Source organism: Berghia stephanieae, chromosome 7 (assembly GCF_034508935.2).
Source record: "Berghia stephanieae isolate SIO BIC M18660-M18661 chromosome 7, UCSD_Bste_1.3, whole genome shotgun sequence".
Lineage (NCBI taxonomy): Eukaryota > Metazoa > Mollusca > Gastropoda > Nudibranchia > Aeolidiidae > Berghia > Berghia stephanieae.
The window spans coordinates 53,387,590-53,408,857 of record NC_088366.1 but is presented as its reverse complement, the minus strand read 5'-3'; the positions used below and the strand labels follow the sequence as shown (position 1 = coordinate 53,408,857).

Here is a 21,268-nt window from a genome sequence, read left to right as displayed (position 1 = left end):
TTGTAATAGAGCCTATTGACAATTTCCCTGTAAGGATGAATAAAGGGAATCTATTCTTTTTTTTTTTTAATGAATATTATCTGTATATTTATAATTTCAGTGCACAAGAACCTCCACTTGCTATGCTTATACTTCACAAAATTGCTGATCTTGATCAGGGATGGCTGACTGTTGTTAAATCTTTGATTCGAGTCATTCCAATGGAGGACCCGCTCGGACCTGCCGTCATTGCACTTTTACTGGACGAGTGCCCCCTACCTGCTCGGGTTTGTTTTCTTTTTTCTTTTTTAAAATATGAACAAAAATGAATATAACAGCTTTGAATAAGAACTAAATACCAATTGCAGAACGTTTCTGGCTCAAAAGCCAATAAAAAAACTATAAAAACATTAATGCATCACTTAAAATCCAGACAAACAAGCAGAAAAATATTCTGTATTTCTACCTGTGAGACCAGTGTTCAAGTCCCGCATTCAGCATCTTGCATTTTCTTGAAAATTGAAAAGATTGAACTTACGGGTAAAGTTGCTGGGAAGAATAGAAGAGGGAGACAGAGGATAGATTACATTGACAATCTGAACGGATGGATTGGTGGAGGAGGAACAGGAATCGAGCTAATGAGAAGATCTGAGGACAGATATGGTTGGAGAGACATGATCGCTGATGTCTGCAACAGGCCTGGCACTTGATGATGATGATGATTTTCTTTAAGCTAGAAATTTAACCCCCCATTGTTCACTTTGTGAACTGTGCTTCGACTGATTCCCTGGTCAGCTCAATTTAATCTCAAGATAGGTCCTGAGGAGAAATGTTCCCTGAGGATGAATAAAGGGAATATTCTATTTCTAAGAAATATTTAAGGGAGGCCCAGTGATGAATGGTAAGGTAAAGCATCATGTCATTGTCTCAGAAAATATATTTGAATAATTTCGATATTTTTAAAATTTTTATAACTAGGATGCCTTGCTTGAGTTGAAAAAGCACCTCAATCTGGGAGGTCCTCCCTCCAGTCAGACCTATACCAAGCCGTGCCAGCAGAGAAACATTTGTGTCTTGCTTGGATTCTTAGCTGAAAAATTAGCAGGTATGTGAAACATTTTGTGGTAGTAGTAGTCCTTCAGAGCCAGGTGACTCATTGAAGCAAATTTTATCTCAATCTTAGGTGAGAGATAATAGCAATTGCTTTCTATCCTTTAGATAGGACATTGTTGCAAAGTAGTTTCTGCCAAACCCAGCTACCCAATCACTGCTGGGCAGACAAGAGGTTCAGAAAAGAAAAAAAAAGATTTTAAAAAATCTCGACTTAATATAGAATCGATCCCATTCCCTTTGCATGATAAGTGAGTTGCCGTCATTTGAGATATTGGGGTGAAGTGAAAAAATTGATGTTGGTTGATTTTCTCTCAAAAATTTGTTACAAATTGAAACTGTATCACTTTTTGAGGGCTTTGAAATTAAGGCTATATTTATTTATTTATCCATTCAATCATTTATTTATTTAATTATTCGTTTATTTGTTTATTTATATTTTATTTTTTTCAAAAACCTGACTCTGCTGAATCTTTGAAGGCAATTTTTATAAATTTCAATTTTTTCAATTTTTTTTTTTTATATATCAATTTTTGAAGATGACTTTAAACTGAGAAAATGGCAGTATTTTTGCCTGTAATGTCAAACACTAGCTTACATCTTATTCTTTTCCTTGCTATTCTCTGGCAAGCATACTTTTTTTTTCTTGTTTATTTTCATTTCTTTTTTCTTTTTGTTATGTTTGTTTTTTGTATTGTTTTGTTTTGTTTGTTTTTTCTTCTCATACGGGCAGGACATTGATCTTATATTTCCAATCTAAATTGTTTAAAGAGGATTTTGTTGTTCTTCTGTTTGCGCGTCGCCCACGACCTATTTCAGATCTTTTGCACTTTAAAAGAAATTTCAACACCAGCAAGATGATGATCACATTCAGTACAGCATGGAAATCTTGAACAAGTCCGGTTCTGGTTTTAGATTTCTGTGTTGAGTATTTTACAGAGAATATGAAGAAGAATGTTAAGTGGGGTAAATGTGAGTGGTTTGTAGATGGTTTCGGTAAGGGGTGAGTATAATAAAGTTTAGCATTTAGTGGGTTTTGCCTCATTGAATAACTTGTGGAATACTGTTTCCCTTTGCGTGTGCTATCATAAGAAGACAAAAGCTAGCACATGGCATTGTTGATTTCACACTCCACATGCGATGTCTTAATCCTACAAATACAGTACATTCTGATTACTGTCACCCGTTATTTCCAGATTTGCGTGTTCGAGATTTCCGTGCTGCTTAATAATTCTCATCTAACTTGTTTAAGGAGTATTTGATTTGTTGTTTTCATCACCTATTATTTCACTGCCTTTTGTTTTCTTCTTCCAGGACCTAACAGCATTTCCTTACTAACCAAAGATGTTTTAAATTTCCTGATAGACCACATAGTAAGTATTGAGCTTGTGTCTGTGGGTGTGTGTATATGTTTGTTTTGTTTTTTCCATTCCTGCTGTCTTACTTTAATGATCTTGGTTGATACTTGAACAGTGGAAAGCAGCAATATTCTTATTTTTAATGTAAAATTGGGTCATTCTTTATTTTAGAGTGTAGACTATAAAAATTGTCTTGATTTTTTAAACGTATTTCTGATTCCTGGAAAACAATGCTGATTTTTATGTGAAAATTTTGATAATCCTGTTTTGCTGGCATTATGGTTTGGCAGCACTGCACTCATTTTTTTTTTTTTTTTTTTTTTTTTTTTTAAAGTAGCAATTAAAAAAAAGATAATTTCATTTTTTAAAAATGATTTTTGACAAAAATGTACATCAAATAAGTTCATTAATCAAATACAGATGTGCTCTTAACTCTAAAAGAGAAAGAAACTAGTATGGTATTGGGAATTTAGACATTTACATTCTTTGTTAGGCGAGTTCTGTTGATTTGTGTAATCGATCGATTGCACAACTCTTTTCATGGATCCACAGAATGAGCTGCGATCCATTGTGTGTTACTCTGCAGATCGGTACTACCATTACTACCTATACTACTACTACTACTATCACCACCTCCACTACTACCACTACTTCTACTGGATTGTTGTGCATTCCTTGGATCCATGAAAATGAAAAGCGCTGCGCAACGATCTATCACGCAAATCGACAGAACGCGCCTGGCCTAGCATACTCTCTGTGTAATTTTTCAGACAACGTTATCATTTACTGCTCTTTGTCTATTCTACAGGATCCACAGCATCACCCCGTCGTCATTCTACATTCAATTGTAGCTTTGGAGAAATTTGCTCAAACCAGTAAGTGTCACAAGGTGTTGAATTTTAAAGTTTTATTGTTAGTATTACTTATATTACATTCTAATTAAAAAATTAAAAAAAAAAAATTGAGCCTTTTTTGTATATCGCAATATCCACTAAACGTGCTCAAAGCGCTTTTCAAGGGGTCACAGTTCAACAGCAACACTAAATATGGAGGACGAGACATGACGCCTATCAGGCAATATTACAACGCTGTTAACGACCAGGTACTCATTTTACACCTGAATAAGGTGAGAGAGTGTGAGTAAAGAGCCTTTTCCAAGGACTCAACTATGCACCGAACGAGGCTCGAACCCAGGACCTTCCGATCCGAAAGCGAGTGTCACCGCACATTCTACATTCAATTGTAGCTTTGAAGAAATTTACTCAAACTAGTAAGTGTCACAGGGTGTTGAATTCTAAAGTTTAATTGTTATTATTACTTATATTACATAAAGCTATAGAATCGACATAAATGAATTAAAATTTTATTCAATTTTTTAAAATGGTAATTATGATAACTGGTTAATTATGATGATGATTATTTTTATAATTTTCTCCTCCTAATTCTTTCAGCCTATTCTACCTCTTCTTCCTCCTCCTCTCCTTCTTCTTCTTCTTCTTCTTCTTCTTCTTCTTCTTCTTCTTCTTCTTCTTCTTCTTCTTCTTCTTCTTCTTCTTCTTCTTCTTCTTCTTCTTCTTCTTCTTCTAATTTATTTGTTATTATTGTTTTCGACATGTTTATCATCATCTTCACCATTTTCACTATATTACTTTTCATGCATCCGTTCATTCTTGAAAAATAGAATCCATTTGCAACCTATTCTAGGTGAAAACAAATTGACCATCAACAAATCCCTCCAGCACATGCCTCACCACCCATTATTACGATTAGAACCGTGGTATCGTCGAGATGATGACACGTCTATTGTGGGCTACAGTCGCAGGGAGGTTGGGTTCTGTGCTTCTTGGTGTCTCGATAATTTATGTGAGTATGTTTTATTTTAGGGTGTCAGAATTGAAACCTTGAATTACCTTGATCTTTAAAAAAAAAATTTATTATTGACATAGCCTATGTGTCGGTCGGAAGTTGAAAATTTTGGATTTGCATTTTTTTGCATTTTCTGAAAGAATATGCTCACCAGAGCATTTTAATCTTTATTTGAAGTAAATCGGGTGATTTTTCATGACCTTATGGTCAGATGTATGGGAAAGGTATCTAGCAACTTTTCTCAAATTTCAAACTTTTTCCACTTGACTAGCTGTAAAAATATTTAGAAGTGAAATTAAGCTTTTGATATTTCCCCGAAGATGTACAATAGCAGTTGATTTATTGATTTATGACAAGGACTCATTTTTTATAAAAATTGACCTAATTAAACTTGGCCATATCTCAGTTCAAACTTTTTCACCATCCGACTTATTATGCCATTCACTGTAACGTATTGTTCACATAATTATACAAATATTTAATTATATTAAAGTGAAGTCCTGATTATATATTGTACTATTTTAAAAAAATCATAACCATATCTTTTCTCATAACCAATTTCTTTTATAATAAAAATAGCTTAAATTTTGTACAAACAATAAATCATCAATGTGTGATTTACATATGATTTACATATGATTTACATATGATTTACATTCCAAAACTTGTGAAGTTGATTTTTCTACTTTTTGGGATTTTCCATCCATGAGATAAATTGAAACATGAATTTTAGTTTAAACATCAAATGGCACAAGAATTTCCTTAGATTTGTGTGAAGTTAAAGTTTCAATATGATAAAACAATAGACCGAATGAGAAATTTTAAGGGAGATAATCCTCAATATCTCAACATGGGGAAAGAACGGAGTTAGGGAATTTTGGAAAACCACTCCTCATCTATATATTTGATTCTTTTAGTCTTCTCCAGACAATTTCTACACCTTTGAATAGTAGTCACTCAGAGCCATTAGGCCCATGGAGCTGGAATTTACACAGATTTCTATAGCGTGAAATAAAAAAAAAAATTGAGCTAAATGTGCTCAAAGCGCTTTACAAGGGGTCCCTGGCCAACAGCAACATTTAACATGAAGGACGGGACATGATGCCTGTTAGGCGATATTACAATTTTTCGGACAAAGACAACGCTGTTCACGGCCAGGTACTCATTTTACACCTGAGTACGGTTAGAGAATGTGAGTAAAGAGCCTTTTCCAAGGACTCAACTATGCGCCGAGCGCGAGGCTCGAACCCAGGACCTTCCGATCCGAAAGCGAGTGTCATACCACTAGACCACATAGCCGCACAAATAGACAATGGCAATCACGTGCTACACTTTGGGACAGGGTGATAGTCTATTTATTGCAAAGTACTTTCCAGATCTACCAGACCCAGCTACCCAATCACTGCTGGGTTGGACAGGGGGTTCAGAAATAAATCTCAACTATACCGGGATCACTGCCTTCCACTGCCCGACTATGGAATAGCCTCCCAGCTGAAGTGGCTGAAAACGGTTGCCAACATGCCTTCACGCGATTGCTAGAGTTCACAACGTGACTTTTTAATCTATGTGTGTTTTTTTTAATTAGTATTATGTGCAGAGTTTTAGCAAGTTTAAAATGTAAAACCCTACAAACTGTGGAGTGATCCTCGACAATATTGGAGGTTTCCACAAGACGAAGAAGAAGAGGAAGAAGAAGAAGATCAATCACGGTCCCTTGCGGGCAAAGCGAGTCCACTACCCACTGAGTTATGAGGATCCCCGCCCCTTTGATTTGATTTTAAGTATAATTTGTAATAGGCTTCAACAGTCGTGACGTCAATTCCCTCGTAATGACGCATAGTAACTTAGTAACTGGTTCTAAATTATTGGAACAATGGCGGACGCCCTTATGAAATATTTCTCAGACGAGCATAAAAGTGTATCCAGGGGAGAAAAATATTATAAATACAATCATGTTTTGACTTTCATACATTCTGATCACATGACATATGAAAAGTTCTAGCCAGCATGAAGAATAAAAAATACCAATTTTCTTTGTTTAGAACCACGCTGCTCGCCATTGCTGGGCGGATGTGACATCAGACTATTGAATCCAATTATTTCCAAAGACTAAAACATTCATATTAAATTTTATTTTTTTCCCCATGACTTCTTGCCGTCATTGAATACCACCACAGTTTTAATAGAGGTGAGTGATATTAACTACGTATGTCATTTCCAGATGATGCATTTAAAAAAAAACATTTTACATACAGCTATCCATAATATAAGATAATATAAGATAAGATGAACTTTATTAATCCAAAAACAGGAAATTACATTGTGTTTTTTACATGACTCAAGGTAAAAGATAAGATATTTAGCAGGATTGATGATTATACAACAAAAACAATAACAATGTATCATAGTTAGTTGGGATTTAGTACCCTAGAAAACATTCAGATCATTCATTCTCACACTCGCTCTTACACTCTGGCTCTATCAAAAATTCCAGATTTTTAAAATTAAAATTTTGTTTTAATCTTGATTACCTTTTATTGGAGTTTACAGCCCTTGGCTAAGGTTTATAAAAAAAAAAAAAAAGTAGTCCTTCAGACCCATTAGACCCACAGAGTTGGAGTTTATCCTGGTTTCTATAGCATGAAACGGACAAGAGAAATTGCCTGCTACCCTTTGGATAGCTTGTTAGTCTATAGCAAAGTACTCTCCACCAGATATAACAAAACCAGCTATCCAATCACTGCTGGGTGAACGAGGGAGGGTGGGGGGGGGGGGGGGGGGGGGGAAGGGGGGGGGGGGTCAGAAATCTTTTTTTGATTTCACCCGGGATCTATCTCGATCCCTTTATGTGTGATCAAGTGCTCTACCAACTGAGTTATCGGGACCTCCAATATTTAGAAATGCTCATTGTTATTTTTCTACTTAGTTTTTCAAGGATTGTTTTTTTTTTGTTTTTTTTTTTTATTATTGAAATAATTTTTTATTAATTATTTCAAATTTGTTTAATTTATGATTTATTTGTGACATTTAATTTCAGGTCTAGATTCTCCTACAGATAGATTTATCAATTGTAATCTTAATATAATATTAGGAGTACTCAAATATTGCAGATGTTAGAGGTATAAAAAGATTATATTTTTTAGTTTTTTCTTATTATATATTTAGCAAATTGGATTTTTTTTTTGGACCAATCGTCACCAAATTTTGCATAATAGTGTTTACAATTGACATGAAAATGGTTTTGCATGTGTTTTGAAATTGTTTAAGACATCGCGATGATTTTATTGAACTATCAACATTGAAAACAGTCATGCTTTAGTATGAGGTTATGTGGTCTTGTGCTATGACAGTCGCTTTCGGATCGGAAGGTCCTGGGTTTGAGCCTCGCTCAGCGTATAGTTGAGTCCTTGGTAAAGACTCTTTGCTCACATTCTGTCACCATACTCAGGTGTTAAATGAGTACCTGGCCGTTAACAGTTGTCTCTGTCAGAAAAAAATGGCATCATGTCTCGTTCTACATGTCACACGTTGCTGTTGGTCAGGGACCCTTTGTAAAGCGCTTTGAGCGTGTTTAGTGGATATTGCGCTATATAAAAGCTCTATTTTTTTTATTTTTTTAGCATGAGGATGTGTGTCAACCTTCCAATTAGCGAGCATGGCAATGAGGTGGGAGTACTTGCATTGAATCAATATCAATTAGTCGTTCTTCTCATAATTGTGCATTCAATCAATTTCTTAAAATTTACACCAATCATTTTCAGCTCTTAACATTGGGAAATAATTTGAGGATAAGTGAGCGAAATGTTTAATATATTAATTTCAGAAAAATATCTCTCTATGCCCAAGGAAAAAGCTCCATGGAGTTTTCTTACGAAGATGAAAAATGTCTATTGAGATTTAAGTTTTATTCAACAATTCAATCATAAATTTTGATTTGATTGATTTATCATCATGTTCATTGAGCGGACAGCTATGCTTGTTGTTAAAAAAAAAACTTTATATAACCTGTTACGTGAATTTTAACATCTACTTATTATTTTGAATGTTCCTGGAGCAATAGACTTTCTCGATTGGACATTAAAGGTTTAAGGTGCGGATCAAATAAATGCCATGCTTTGTCTTCTTTTCAAGTCAAGCAAACTTTGAGCATGGCCAATGACAGAATCCCGATGGCAATTATCACAAACTCTGATGCCGGAGGGTTTTTTTTGGGTGGGCGTAGAGTTCTTTCTTTTTTTTTTTTTTTTAAATTTTAGAATTTCAATGTACTAATATTTATTACTCAACTCGACTTGAAGTAGTTCCTGGTCTAGCAGAGCATAAGTTCCAATTATGCTCCTAACATTAACTTCCACTGTACAGTATGAAACGTAAAACTTATTTCTGCACGGTTTTCTGAAGGAGATAGGCGAACCATTTGTGAAGTGGATTCAGCATGATCATTGAAATTGTGCTACATCACTATGCAATTTGTTTTAATAAAAAAAAAAGTTTAAGCCCTCAAAGCCATTTAAGACGATAGTTTGTTCTCTTGAAGTGTACATTATTGTAGTTGTTCTTGTTGTTGTTGTTGTTATTGTTGTCGTCTTAGGTATCTGAATATTCTAGACTTGAGCTGTAGAAAATTTTTCCACATTCGCCTATGCCACAAGCTGGACCCCTAAAGCATATCACTGTTTGTTTCAAAACTTCAAACATTGAATCCGATAACTAACAAAAAGTCTTATGCCTTCTGTTTATATTATTTCCCCGATACAGGCCAGATGTGATGCATCAAGTTTTGAGAGTGTGCGGTGTACGTTTCAAGTCGATTCTGGTATTTGGTATTACGAGGTTACCATTGTGACTGACGGTGTCATGCAGATAGGCTGGGCTACCAAGGAAAGCAAATTTCTCAATCATGTAAGATGGTTTTTTCTTCTTTTGAACGTTCCCCCAAAGTAGATTAACCCTTTTGGATGGAAGCCACCTACACAATTTCACGCCCTAGAGTGGGGCCCTCCTGGGCGACAGTAGTCGAAATGTCATCAATATGAATTTATTAAAAATTGTTTAAAGAAATAAACTCATAAAAATATACATTTTTTCAAAGAGGAATAAATTCTATGCATTATTAGCATGGTTAGAAGTATAATTGATGATATTGAAGAGCTCATATCAGTTGTGATTTCAAAAGAATTTTTAAAATAAAATAAAGCATACCTTGACCACTTCTCGACCACCCACCACCACTGGTCAAAACATCATGAGCACCACCATCATTCACCGAAACTTAAATTCCACTTTCATTATCACTATTACTATTATCAGTCTTCCACTCCTCTTCATCAACACAATTTCCTAGAACTATCACTCTCTTCACCTCCAATTTTACTTGTTCTTCTCTCAAACTCATCACTAGCTTTCAAACGATGCAGCTTGACCACAAGAATGAATACAACAAAACAAACAAACTGAAAGTAGAACCTTTCCCCTGTTTGACTAAGATCATTCATAACTCCATACAAGAGAGTTCTCTCTGTTTAGATACGTTCATTGTGACAGTGCTCTTAATCGCCGATTTACCAGAGACATTCACGCAATGGACTTATAATAGACATCGCCGGTCTATCAGCGAGGAACTTCTGAAAGGGTTAAAAGCTGGATTCTGATGCTGGCAACGAATTCAATGGACCTCCGAAGGTCACCGGCATTACCATTGAGTTTGGTTATGATATCTGTGTATCGACACCAGAATGTTTTCTTCCTTAGCTTGAAACGAGCATGCCTGGCGCACATGAGGCCCTGTTTCATATTAACATTTTAGCAAGAGCACATTTCAGTTTCTCCACATCCAAATTTCAAGTACATATATGGTATTTCAGTTGACAATGCCCTGTCCTTTGTCTAAAAATGAGAACCTGTTCTCTTCAATCCAGTACTCATCATTTTGCATGTCTTTTATTCCTTTTCTCATGTTGCCGTTTCTCTCTGGAACTCTCTTTTCAATTTCTGTAAGAAGCCACCTTTTAATAGAAGTATTAAAACCTGTTTCATCTGAAATATGTTATATTATTTATTCAGCTTGGTGCCAATGTCTATGGTAATATTATTATTATTATCATCATCATCATCATCATCATCATCATCATCATCATCATCATCATCATCATCATCATCATCATCATCATCATCATCATCCACCTCCTCCTCCTCATCATCATCATCATCATCATCATCATCATCATCATCCTCATCATTATCATCATTGTATATATTATTATTATTATTATTATTATTATTATTATTATTATTATTATTATTATTATTATTATTATTATTATTGCTATTCATTTTTACAAATTACTCATACTTGGAATTTATCTCTCATCAGGATGGTTGTGGTATCGGTGACGACGAGTACTCCATCGCATACGATGGTTGTAGGCAGTTGATTTGGTACCACGCAGAGAGTGAGCTTCATAGTCACCCATGCTGGAAACCAGGTCAGTGTCTTCTATATGGTTTTTTGCATGTTTTTTTTTTTATACCTAGTTGAGTCATCTTTCAGAGCCAAAAGGCTCATGGAATCTGGCGCTAATATGACCTGAAAGTGTTTCAAGTGCCGTATAATCCTTAAAAATACATGAACCAAAACTTTATCCTGGTTTTTTATAAGCATTAAACAGACAAAAGCAATTACTTTCTACCCTTTAAATAGGAAGCTAGTCGCAAAGTAATTTCTGCCAGATCTAACAGCTGGGTGGTTAAGGGGGTCAGAAGGGAAAAAATCTCAATTTCACCTATGACCGATCTCAGTTCCTTTACATATAACGCGATTGCTCGTACCAGTCATCCAACTGAGCCATTGGGACTCCAGTCTGATTTGTTTTATCATGACCACATAGCTGCCAATCCTACCGGAAATTGCGGGAGACTCCCGCATTTTTAGTTCGTCTCCCGCGCTCCCGCCCGTAACACCGATCTCCCGCATTCTGACTGTAGGCCCAGGCTCAGGCCTAGAACCCATGTTAGCCTACCATGCGGGTCTTTTCGGTTCTTTCGGTAACGTACGTGAAATTCCGGTCCTCCATTTTGTAAACGGAAGTGAGTTTAAGACATTTGGTATTGTGGTAGATTTTTAATCGGAAAGGCCGATACCGAATCCGTTCTTTTTAGTGAAGTTTAATAGCTCTACATGGCTGAATCGATTGTAATTAAATTATTCAGATACATGTATGTATCTCCATGATTTTTTTCTGAATCTCCCTGATTTTCTGACCTAAACCCCTCAGTGGGTTGGCAGCTATGTGACCAGTAGACTGATGACCATCATCGCAGACCGTTTGGACTCGAGGGAGAAAGAAAACCGATGCCGGATATTATTAAAACTGCTGTCAATTTAACACTCCATTGGTCATAAACAGTTTCGTCATATGTCAAAATGAAGCATTTTCATCGGATAATTTTACCCAATATCTGCCAGATGTAACAGCTGGGTGGTCAAGGAGGGTCAGAAGAAAAAAAAATCTCAACTTCACCCATGACCGATCTCAGTTCCTTCACATAAAAAGTGAGTGCTCGTAGAACTCTACCAACTGAGCTATATTTGAGCTATTTATAGCCATGAAGTGTCATTGGTTGAAGAGTGGTCGTGGTCTAAAATTAGAGAAAATCCTGCATATTCCTGGATTTCAACAGTTTGTGACTGAATCCATTGATATGCAATAATGGTGTGTTCTTATATTTTAAACACCCCCATTGTTTGGACCCTAAGTAAAAAAAAAATGTAAGATTCTAGATCAAAATGCACAAACTCTTGTCCTATTCTCAACTTTCCTGATGACAAAGAATGTATGAATGCTACCTGAGCATCACTTTCGTTTGTATGCTTGTCAATGCAATGCATCAGACCTTCCTTCAGGTTCAATCAGAATTTACAGTTTTTTAAAATTTATTTTATCGTTGCCTGGGTCAAGCCTGATATTAAACGCAGACTTGGAAATCCCTCGACTGCAATCAGAATTCTGGCTTATCAGTGGTGATTGGTTATTCAGAGCCATTAGGCCCGCAGAGGCAGAGTTTATCCCGGTTTCTATAGTGTGAAATGTACAACAGTAATTGCTTGCTACCCTTTGGTTAGGACGCTAGTCTATTTCAAAGTACCTTCCACCAGATCTAAGAGACCCAGCTACCCAATTGCTGCTGGGTGGATAGGGGGGTTGGGAAAATTCTTAACTTCACCTGGGATCTCTCTCGGTTCCTTTATGTGTGAAGGGAGTGCTCTACCAATTGAGCTATAGAGACCTCCATCATCACCCCCCCCCCCCCCTCAACTCACCAGTATCACTAGTATTGGTCAACAAACAATCCAAAAACCTTTTTTGGTTAAACTGTGGTTCTGAAGTTACCATTTGTTCATAATTTTACAACCAACTTTTGATTTTCGAATTCACCTCTGGCATCTTCTTTTAATTCCTTATTTCTTTCACATCATTTTTAAAATCGCCAATGTAAGTAAGGTTTTCTGGAGCATGACACATTCGTTAAATTGCGGTTCCGTTTACAGCGTTGTCTCTGTCTGAAAAAAAATTGTAACATTGCCTAACAGGCGTCATGTCCCGTCCTAAATGTTTACAGTTGTTGCTGTTGGCCAGGGACCACCCTGCAAAGCGCTTTGAGCACATTTAATTGATATTGCACTATATATAAAAGCTCAATTTAAAAAAAAAAAAAATTCAATTTAGATCAGTACTTTCTAGATTGGGAGAGAGGATGACAGACGCTTATATTTATTTATAATCTCAACATTTGTGACTAAGAGATACCAAGTGGCTAGATTAGAAGCTGTGGACTGTAAAAAGTAATGAACAAAAATGAATGTAACAGCTTCAAAAAAGAACAAACAAAAAAATTACCAAACATGGAACATTTCGGGCTCAAAACCCTTCTTTCAGGACTTGCTTTTTTTTTCTTTTTTTTTCTTTTTTCTATGCCGTCTCTATGGGATTTTAAGTAATGTAATTAAGGTTTTTATTGTTGTTTGTTGTTGGCTGAAAAGGGTTTTGTTCTGCGTTTGGTATTTTTGTCTGTTTTTAAGATGTTATATTCATATTTTTTTTTTTACTTTTTAAAACTTATCACTGTTAACAACAAAACAGTTTTAAATCGGGTTGAATCAGATGGTAAAAAGTAAGTTTTATATTAAAATTATCTGAAATATGAAATATTATTTTTAAATTTTTTTTTTTTATTGTCACATCATGAAAAATCAAGAACAGTAACTCTTACATGGTTCGATAGGATCAATATTTTCAAGATTTATTTCCCCTCTTTGTTACTCGCTATTAATGATTTTATTTTTATTTCATTTTCCCATCCACGACAAGAACCGATTGTTATTTTAAATACAATAGATATAATACCCGTATTTCATCCTGCGGGGAAATTATTTTTCCTTAGGGTCTATCTCTAGAAAAGACAGATAACTCAGGCGTCAGCCGAAGTGCAGCGCCAGAAATTGAGCAATAGTTAAGGGCAAGTTTCAGGCTCAAGGAAAATTGTAATAATATTGATTATTTAGCGTTTTCAGATTTCGACTAAAGACGCTACAGAAATATGATTATTATTATTATTATTATTTATTATTATTATTATATTATTATTATTATTATTATTTTTTTTATTATTATTATTATTATTATTATATATTATTATATATTATTATTATTATTATTATATTATTATTATTATTATTATTATTATTATTATTATAACATCTTGTTGTCAGAAGAGAGCGGAAGTGAGTTGGGGGGGAAAGGGGGAGGGGGGGGGGGGGGGGGGGGGGGGGGGGGGGGGGGGGGGGGGGGGGAGGAGGACAATGCGAACTTGCCAACGTGGTCCACACACAGGTTGACCCAAAGTTCACTCAAAGTACACTGGCCGCCAAAACCGACTCACTTGCTCCTCCAAATGCATCGCATCCGGTTTGTTTGATTTCTGTTCCTGTTCTGCCGGAGTAAGCCAGAAACACTTTTTAAAGTTTTTGGCCGGATATTTTTTGTTGTTGTTAGTTGTTGACTTCCGTAGGCTATGAAATTTGATTATCGATGATTAGATATAAGTATATTATGATAATGTTCAACTCTGCTGTTCTCTTGAAAAAAAAGAAAAGAGGAAAAAATCAAACGAACAAACGCAAGAAAAAGCATATTGAACATTTTGGTCAGAAAACGTGTTCTTGTAATATCGATGCTGTAGAATTTACCGGTTTTCATCTTGGGTTTTTTTTTTTTACTTTGTTTTTGTTTTAGTTGTTTTGTTTTGTTTTTGTTTTGTTTTTTTTCTGTGTTGGTTTTTTGTTGTTGTTCTTTTTTGTTTTAGTTGGTGGAGGGAAGTGGGTTTTTATTTATTTATTTATTTCTTTTTTTGGTTTTACGGATCGTTAGTAAAGTGGGGGGACAAAAACCAGCAAACAAACAACCCCCATAGCCATCTTGAATACATGCCGACTAGCCGAAATAATGGCTGGCTTGCGTTTAAATGAATAACAACAATAATCAAATTGAATGGAAGCTGCAGTTTAAACTGTCCTACTTCGGAATGACACGTGTTTATTTAAGAATTTGGCCAGAAAACGCGTCCTTCAAACATCGATCGATTTAAATGACCCTCATCTTGGCGAAAGAAAAAAAACAACTCTCAAACCTGGGACTTCGCCAAGTCTTCCATCCTCCGTGTGTTTTTAGAGTTTAAACCAAGTTTTTACCATTTAAATCGATCGATGTTCGAAGGACGAGTTTATCTGGCCAAATTTTAAAATGCAAGTCTTTCCAGATTACTGCAGTTAACCTTGGAAAAGCAGAGAGCGGTGGGGAATTGCCTGAAGCCTGGGGTCGTGAAAATACTAACGAAAGAATGATAATGGAGATGCTTCGGAAAGGAACAATGAAGACAATGGACGTTTAGGGTACAAATCCTTTCGTCAGCACAGCAATAAACAAATGAACGTGGAAAACAAATAAATAATCATTCACAATCCAACCACCATTGCGTATACAGCAGACGATACAAGTTATATTTTATTTTATTTGTTTTCCACGTTCATTTGTTTATTGTTGTGCTGACGAAGGGTTATACTACCAGAAACGTCCAATGTGTGTGTATTGTTCCTATCCGAAGCCTCTCCATTACCTACCACTCTTTCGTTAAAAGTTGACTTTGATATTTTACGAAGACAGATGTTGTGAATAGTCATCGTTGTTTTATTTCTATTCGCCATATATTATAACAACGCCCGCCATCCTCTCATTTCTCATTCGTCTTCAGTGTTTCACTCACGGTGTGCTATAGACAAAGGAGAAACCCGAAACGTCCACACCATCTGTCTTCGTAGAATAAATTGAAACTTCTCGTTCTAATATATTTATTATTATTATTTTATTATTATTATTTATTATTATTTATTATTATATTATTATTATTATTATATTATTATTGTCTTTAAGTAGGATACTCACAAGTTGCGATTGCCAGATCATGGTGCTAAAAACTGTGTGTAAACTTAAACGTTTATTATTATGGTCTGATTGAGTATGTAAATTAATTAATAATCGGATTAATTTTGTTATGGTCTATTGAGTTAAATGAGACTAATCACTAACTGGAAATCTTAAAGAAGTCCCAGGTTTGAGAGTTTTTTTTAAATCAGTGAATAATATGAAGGACGAGTTTTCTGGCCGAATTATTTTTAATAGTGTTGGACCCACATCGCCCCCCCCTCAGTGTGTGTATATTCAGGACCATTCTTTCCATCCGTCTCTGCTTCTTGCGCACTGTTTTTACCATTGGATTTTAAACTTCTTCTGTAGCAACCAGCTTCTCTTCCCATGTTCCCTGCAGTGGCCTTCCCCTTGCTTCTCCCATCCACCTCTCTTTGTATAGTTGGTCATTCTTTCTAACGTGTCCAATCACCTCCATCGTCTTCTTCTAATTAAGTGTTGGATTATTATTATTTATTATTATTATTATTATTATTATTATTATTATTATTATTATATTATTATTATTATTATTATTATTATTATTATTTTATTATTATTATTATTATTTATTGTCTTTAGTAGGATACTCACAAGTTCGATTGCCAGATCAATCGCAGCATGCACACACAAAACTGTGTGTAAACGTACGTTTATTATTATGGTCTGATTGAGTATGTAAATTAAACGATAATTTGTTATGTCTGATTGAGTTAATGAGACTATCACTAACTGGAAATCTTGAAGGAGTCCAGGTTTGAGAGTTTTTTAAAAATCAGTGAATAATATGAAGGACGAGTTTCTGGCCGAATTATTTTTATAGTGTTGGACCCCCCCCCCCCCCCAACTCGTCGTGTCGTATTATATTGAGCCATTCTATTCTGCGATCCGCGTCTCTGCGTTTCGCGCTGTTTTGACCTTTGATTTTTAAGCTTGCTTTGCTTGCTTTGCTGTCAGCACAACACACGCTTCTCTGTCCCTTTGTTCTGCAGATGGTTGCCCCCCCCCCCCCCCCCCCTTTCCAACAACATGTGTTGTATTTCCAGTCGCGGGAACTAGCAGCATAGCACACGATGGTTGCTACTACTATGATAAGATAAGCAGCATCTACCCAGTTTATCCCCTCACTGTTACACGGCTTGCGATGGGTGCCGATTTGACGTGTTTTATGCCGAATTAAAAAAATAACATACAAAACAACAAAAAACAAAATATAACACACAAAAAAACAACAACAAACAAACACAAAAAGCAAAATAAGAAAGAAAAAAAAACAGAAAAAAAAAAGAACTTGGCTATTTTTTAAGGCTTTTGTGTGGAAAAATTGATGTTTTGGCATTTTTTTCTATTAAAAAAAAAAAAAGGGGGGGGGGGGGGCATTTTTTGTTGTTGGATATATTTTACCTATTTAATAGACAAATACGTAATGACCAGTTAACTGTCGTAGTCTGGAAAAACACGTATTAAAAAATTTGGCCAGAAAACTTGTATTTCATTTCAAATATCGATCGATTTTAAATTTTAAATGACACTCGTCTTGGTAAAATCTCTCAAACCTGGGGACCTCGCCTCGCAGGATCTTCATGGAAGTCCCAGGTCTGAGAGGTTTTTTTCCCCCCAAGATGAGGGACATCTGAATCGATTTATATTTGAGGGACGAGCTTTATGGCCAAAATTTTTTTAAAATCTACCTGTTTTTCGAGAGTATGGCAGTTCACAATATAGTTCATGACGCAACATTTACCGATTTTTACTCTTAGATCTAGACAAGGTGAGATTTTCATGGCTGACTGATAAGAAGTTAAAAAAAAAAAAAAGTTTTTATTGATGCTATGCGTTTAGGTAAAATACTCACAACATCCGCCAGCCAAATAAATGTACCAACAAAGCACAAAATAATTTTGTGTAACCTTTAACGTTCGTAGAATGATTAATAGAAGAATTTAGTGAGAACTTTAGTGATTCAGGCTTCTGTCTGCATAAAAAAAAACTACTTTGAACTGATTGACGTCAACTTCGTACCTTCTACATCTACCTTTCTTTGCACATTTATTAGGGCAGTGGAAAATGCTATGTTGCTATGTGTGTGAGTGATGCTTTAAAACACTTGTCTCATCCCTATCTCCACCCCCCCCCCCCCCCCCCCCTCCCCCCCCCCCCAACCCACCATCCCGTCCAATCGGCATTTTTTTTCTGCGAGTTGCTTTTGGCTTTTTTGTCTGAAAGTACTCTGGCATTCAAACTGCCTATCTCTTTAGAAGGGTATAGCTCACTAAATATATAATATATTATACCACATCAACACACACACACTACACACACCACGGGAGGGAGGCGGGAGGGAGGTAGGAGCGGTTGTTAGGTGATAGGCGTTTTACCCGGTTGGGTGCTCTTTTTGTTAGCCGCGATAAAATAAATGAAATGAATGGCGCTAACGGTTTATCACAAGAGTGGATTTTTTTTCTTTCTTTCTCTCTTTCTTTCTTATCTCTTTGTGTGGGGAGGGGGGGGGGGGGGGGGGGGGGGGGCGATGGAAATAGTGATAGCTTTGTTGTCCCCTTTATCTTTGACTTCCACTTCCACTTTGGACAGGGTGGAGGTTGAGAGGAAGGGGGGGGGGGGGGGGGGGGGGTCGCGAATGACAATGGAATGGATGCAAGTAACAACAGTACACAGCCGAAACGTTCCGTTCCGCGCGCGCGCGCATTTTTTTTTTTCACTTTCGTAACTTTACGGGGTTTTTTTTTTGGGCGCTGCACACCCAAAATAACAACAGTACACAGCCGAAACGTTTATTCCGCGCGCGCGCGCATTTTTATAATTTTTTTTTTTCACTTTCGTAACATTTCGTTTTTTTTTTGTTTTTTTTTTGGCGCTGCATATACAAAATAACAACAGTACACAGCTGAAACGTTTATTCCGCGCTTTTTTTATTTTTTATTATTCACTCTTGTAACTTTACACGGTTTTTTGTTGTTGTTGATGTTTATTTATTTATTTATTTATTTATGGCCAAACATATTTTACTTGTATTTTATTCGCGTGATTGATTTCAACTGTAGTTCTCCAGAGTCGTATGGCGCATGGAGCTAATCCCGGTTTCTAAAGCGTTTTGATACTTCCAGACCTGCCAACCAGTACGATTGATCGTATTTTAGTACGATTTTTGGACCCCGAATACGCGGATACTATTCTCGTGGATTTAATAGATAGTTCGAAGATGACGTCACTTAGGCCTTTATTATTGTTTTTGCCATCCGCGTTTGTGAGTTGTTCTCACTAAACTGTATTAACCAGACCAGACTATAAAAGTTCATGGTTACACAGAGTTTGTGTGTTGGTCCGTTACACTTCCGGATGGCAATGTTGTGAACTCCTTGGCCAAGCGCATTCTATCTATACGATTTTTTAAAAGATGTGTGATGTGAATGAGCTTGATGATACATTTGATGCATTGATACACCAACTGTTGACCGTGTTTCTGAATGAATGATGCATCACATTTAATACTATAGTTATCATTTCAGTTGCTTATATGATGCCGGTTTTCACCAATATTTTTCTCATACATTTTTGAGGATTTGCATAGAATTATGCATATAAGCTTGTTTTATACTTTAAATAGTCTCAGACCACATTTAAACTTTTGCCACTTATTAAATAGAAAATTCTAAGTGAAATTTAATTGAACCAACATCTTTGACTTTGAAGCCTTCAATTAAAAACTGTATTGCTAATTAACTTAAACATAAATGGGTTATTTCCCTTTATAATAACTAAATTACTCTATTTTGATTTATAAAATTTATAATGATCTTTTTTTTTTTCTTGATTATTTTGTACGAGTATTTGGTTCAAAATGAATTTTTTAGAACCATTTTAGAAGTATTTAACTTGTCTCTGCATATAACATACTTTGCGAATTTCCCATCATTTGACCAAAGTAATAGTATTACTAGTATATAGAAGTAATAGTAGTTGTAGAAGGAGTAGTAGTAGTAGTGAATGCTCAAAAAAAAAAAGAAAAAAAAAAGAAAGAAAGAAGAGAGAGAGAGAGAGAGAGAGAGAGAGAGAGAGAGAGAGAGAGAGAGGAGAGAGAGAGAGAGAGGAGAGAGAGGTCATTAGGTAACTTATGGAAAATATCTTGCTACTGTTGTCATCTATTGAATTGAAGACCACTCTCCCAGATATTTTATCTCAAAACTTTCTCATAACTGATGTACTGGGCTAATCAAATCTGATCATGTTTTGACTTTTACACATTCTGATCACAAGACATATGAAAAGTTCTAGCCAGCATGAAGAATAAAAAGTAATGATTTTCTTAGTTTAGAACCACGATGGCCGTCATTGCTGGGCGACGTGACATCAGACTATTGAATCCAATATCCTATTGGATTCAATAGTCTGATGTCACGCCGCCCGGCAACGGCGGCCATCTTGGTTCCTAAACAAAGAAAATCATTACTTTTTATTCTTCATGCTGGCTAGAACTTTTCATTCTCTTTTCATAAGCATTGTGATCAGAACGTGTAAAATCCAAAACATGGTCAAATTTATGGGGTTTTTTTCCTCTGGAAACGCTTTTATGCTCGCCGGAGAAATATTTCATACTGGCGTCGGCCATTGTTCCGATAGTTTAGAGCCAGTGTTACTAAGTTACCATTCGTATTATGAAGGAAGTGACGTTACGACTGTTGAAGAGTATTGGTGTTCAACTTCCCATAACATCGCTTTTCAACTGTCCAGCTATGTGATCTAGTGGTACGACACTCGTTTGGGATATGAATGTCCAGGTTGCGAGCGGCAGGTAGTTGAGTCAATGGAAAACTCTTCTTTACTCACATTATCTCACCGTACTCCGTTTAAAATCAGTAACTAGCCGCTAACAATCGTTGTATTTGTCGGATTATAAAAAAAATGTGTAATATCGCCTTACAGGCGTCATGTCTCGTACTACTTATTGCTGTTGGCAATGAACCCACTTGTAAAGCGTTTTGAATATGGGCTGTCCACAGCGAAGGGTTGCACTTGTTATTGTTACTGTTACGAAAAATGTATTTTAATAATAATGGAGTCTTATAGAGCACACATGCTGTCCTCTACCATGAAGCTTTTGGCGCTTTACATCAACACAAAATAATATTGATGATGATGATGATGATGATGATGATGATGATGATGATGATGATGATGATGATGATGATGATGATGATGATGATGATGATGTTTTTACAGTCAGTTTGTCTTGGATTCGAACTCTATGAATTAAAACTTTGTTAAATTATAAGCATACTCACTCTTTAAATCTAAACAAGAAAATAAAAGATAGATTGTTAGATACTGTATTTATTATTGCATGGTGTTCTCATAATTTACTTTTTAGTAGGCATACTTTGGGATTGTTGATGGTGGTGGTGATGGAGATGGTGATGA

General features: G+C 35.9%; 1 protein-coding gene across 1 annotated transcript in view; it reads left to right on the top strand.

Annotated features, from left to right (window-relative positions):
* Nucleotides 1-21,268, top strand: part of LOC144976581 (RING finger and SPRY domain-containing protein 1-like) — an 86,694-nt gene that overhangs the window by 6,134 nt on the left and 59,292 nt on the right. The window contains exons 4-11 of the mRNA XM_078920877.1: nucleotides 101-266; nucleotides 958-1,084; nucleotides 2,404-2,462; nucleotides 3,256-3,322; nucleotides 4,152-4,310; nucleotides 6,491-6,501; nucleotides 9,072-9,215; nucleotides 10,687-10,798. Of these exons, the coding sequence (XP_078777003.1) occupies nucleotides 101-266; nucleotides 958-1,084; nucleotides 2,404-2,462; nucleotides 3,256-3,322; nucleotides 4,152-4,310; nucleotides 6,491-6,501; nucleotides 9,072-9,215; nucleotides 10,687-10,798 (845 nt within the window). The remainder of the gene's footprint in view (nucleotides 1-100; nucleotides 267-957; nucleotides 1,085-2,403; nucleotides 2,463-3,255; nucleotides 3,323-4,151; nucleotides 4,311-6,490; nucleotides 6,502-9,071; nucleotides 9,216-10,686; nucleotides 10,799-21,268) is intronic.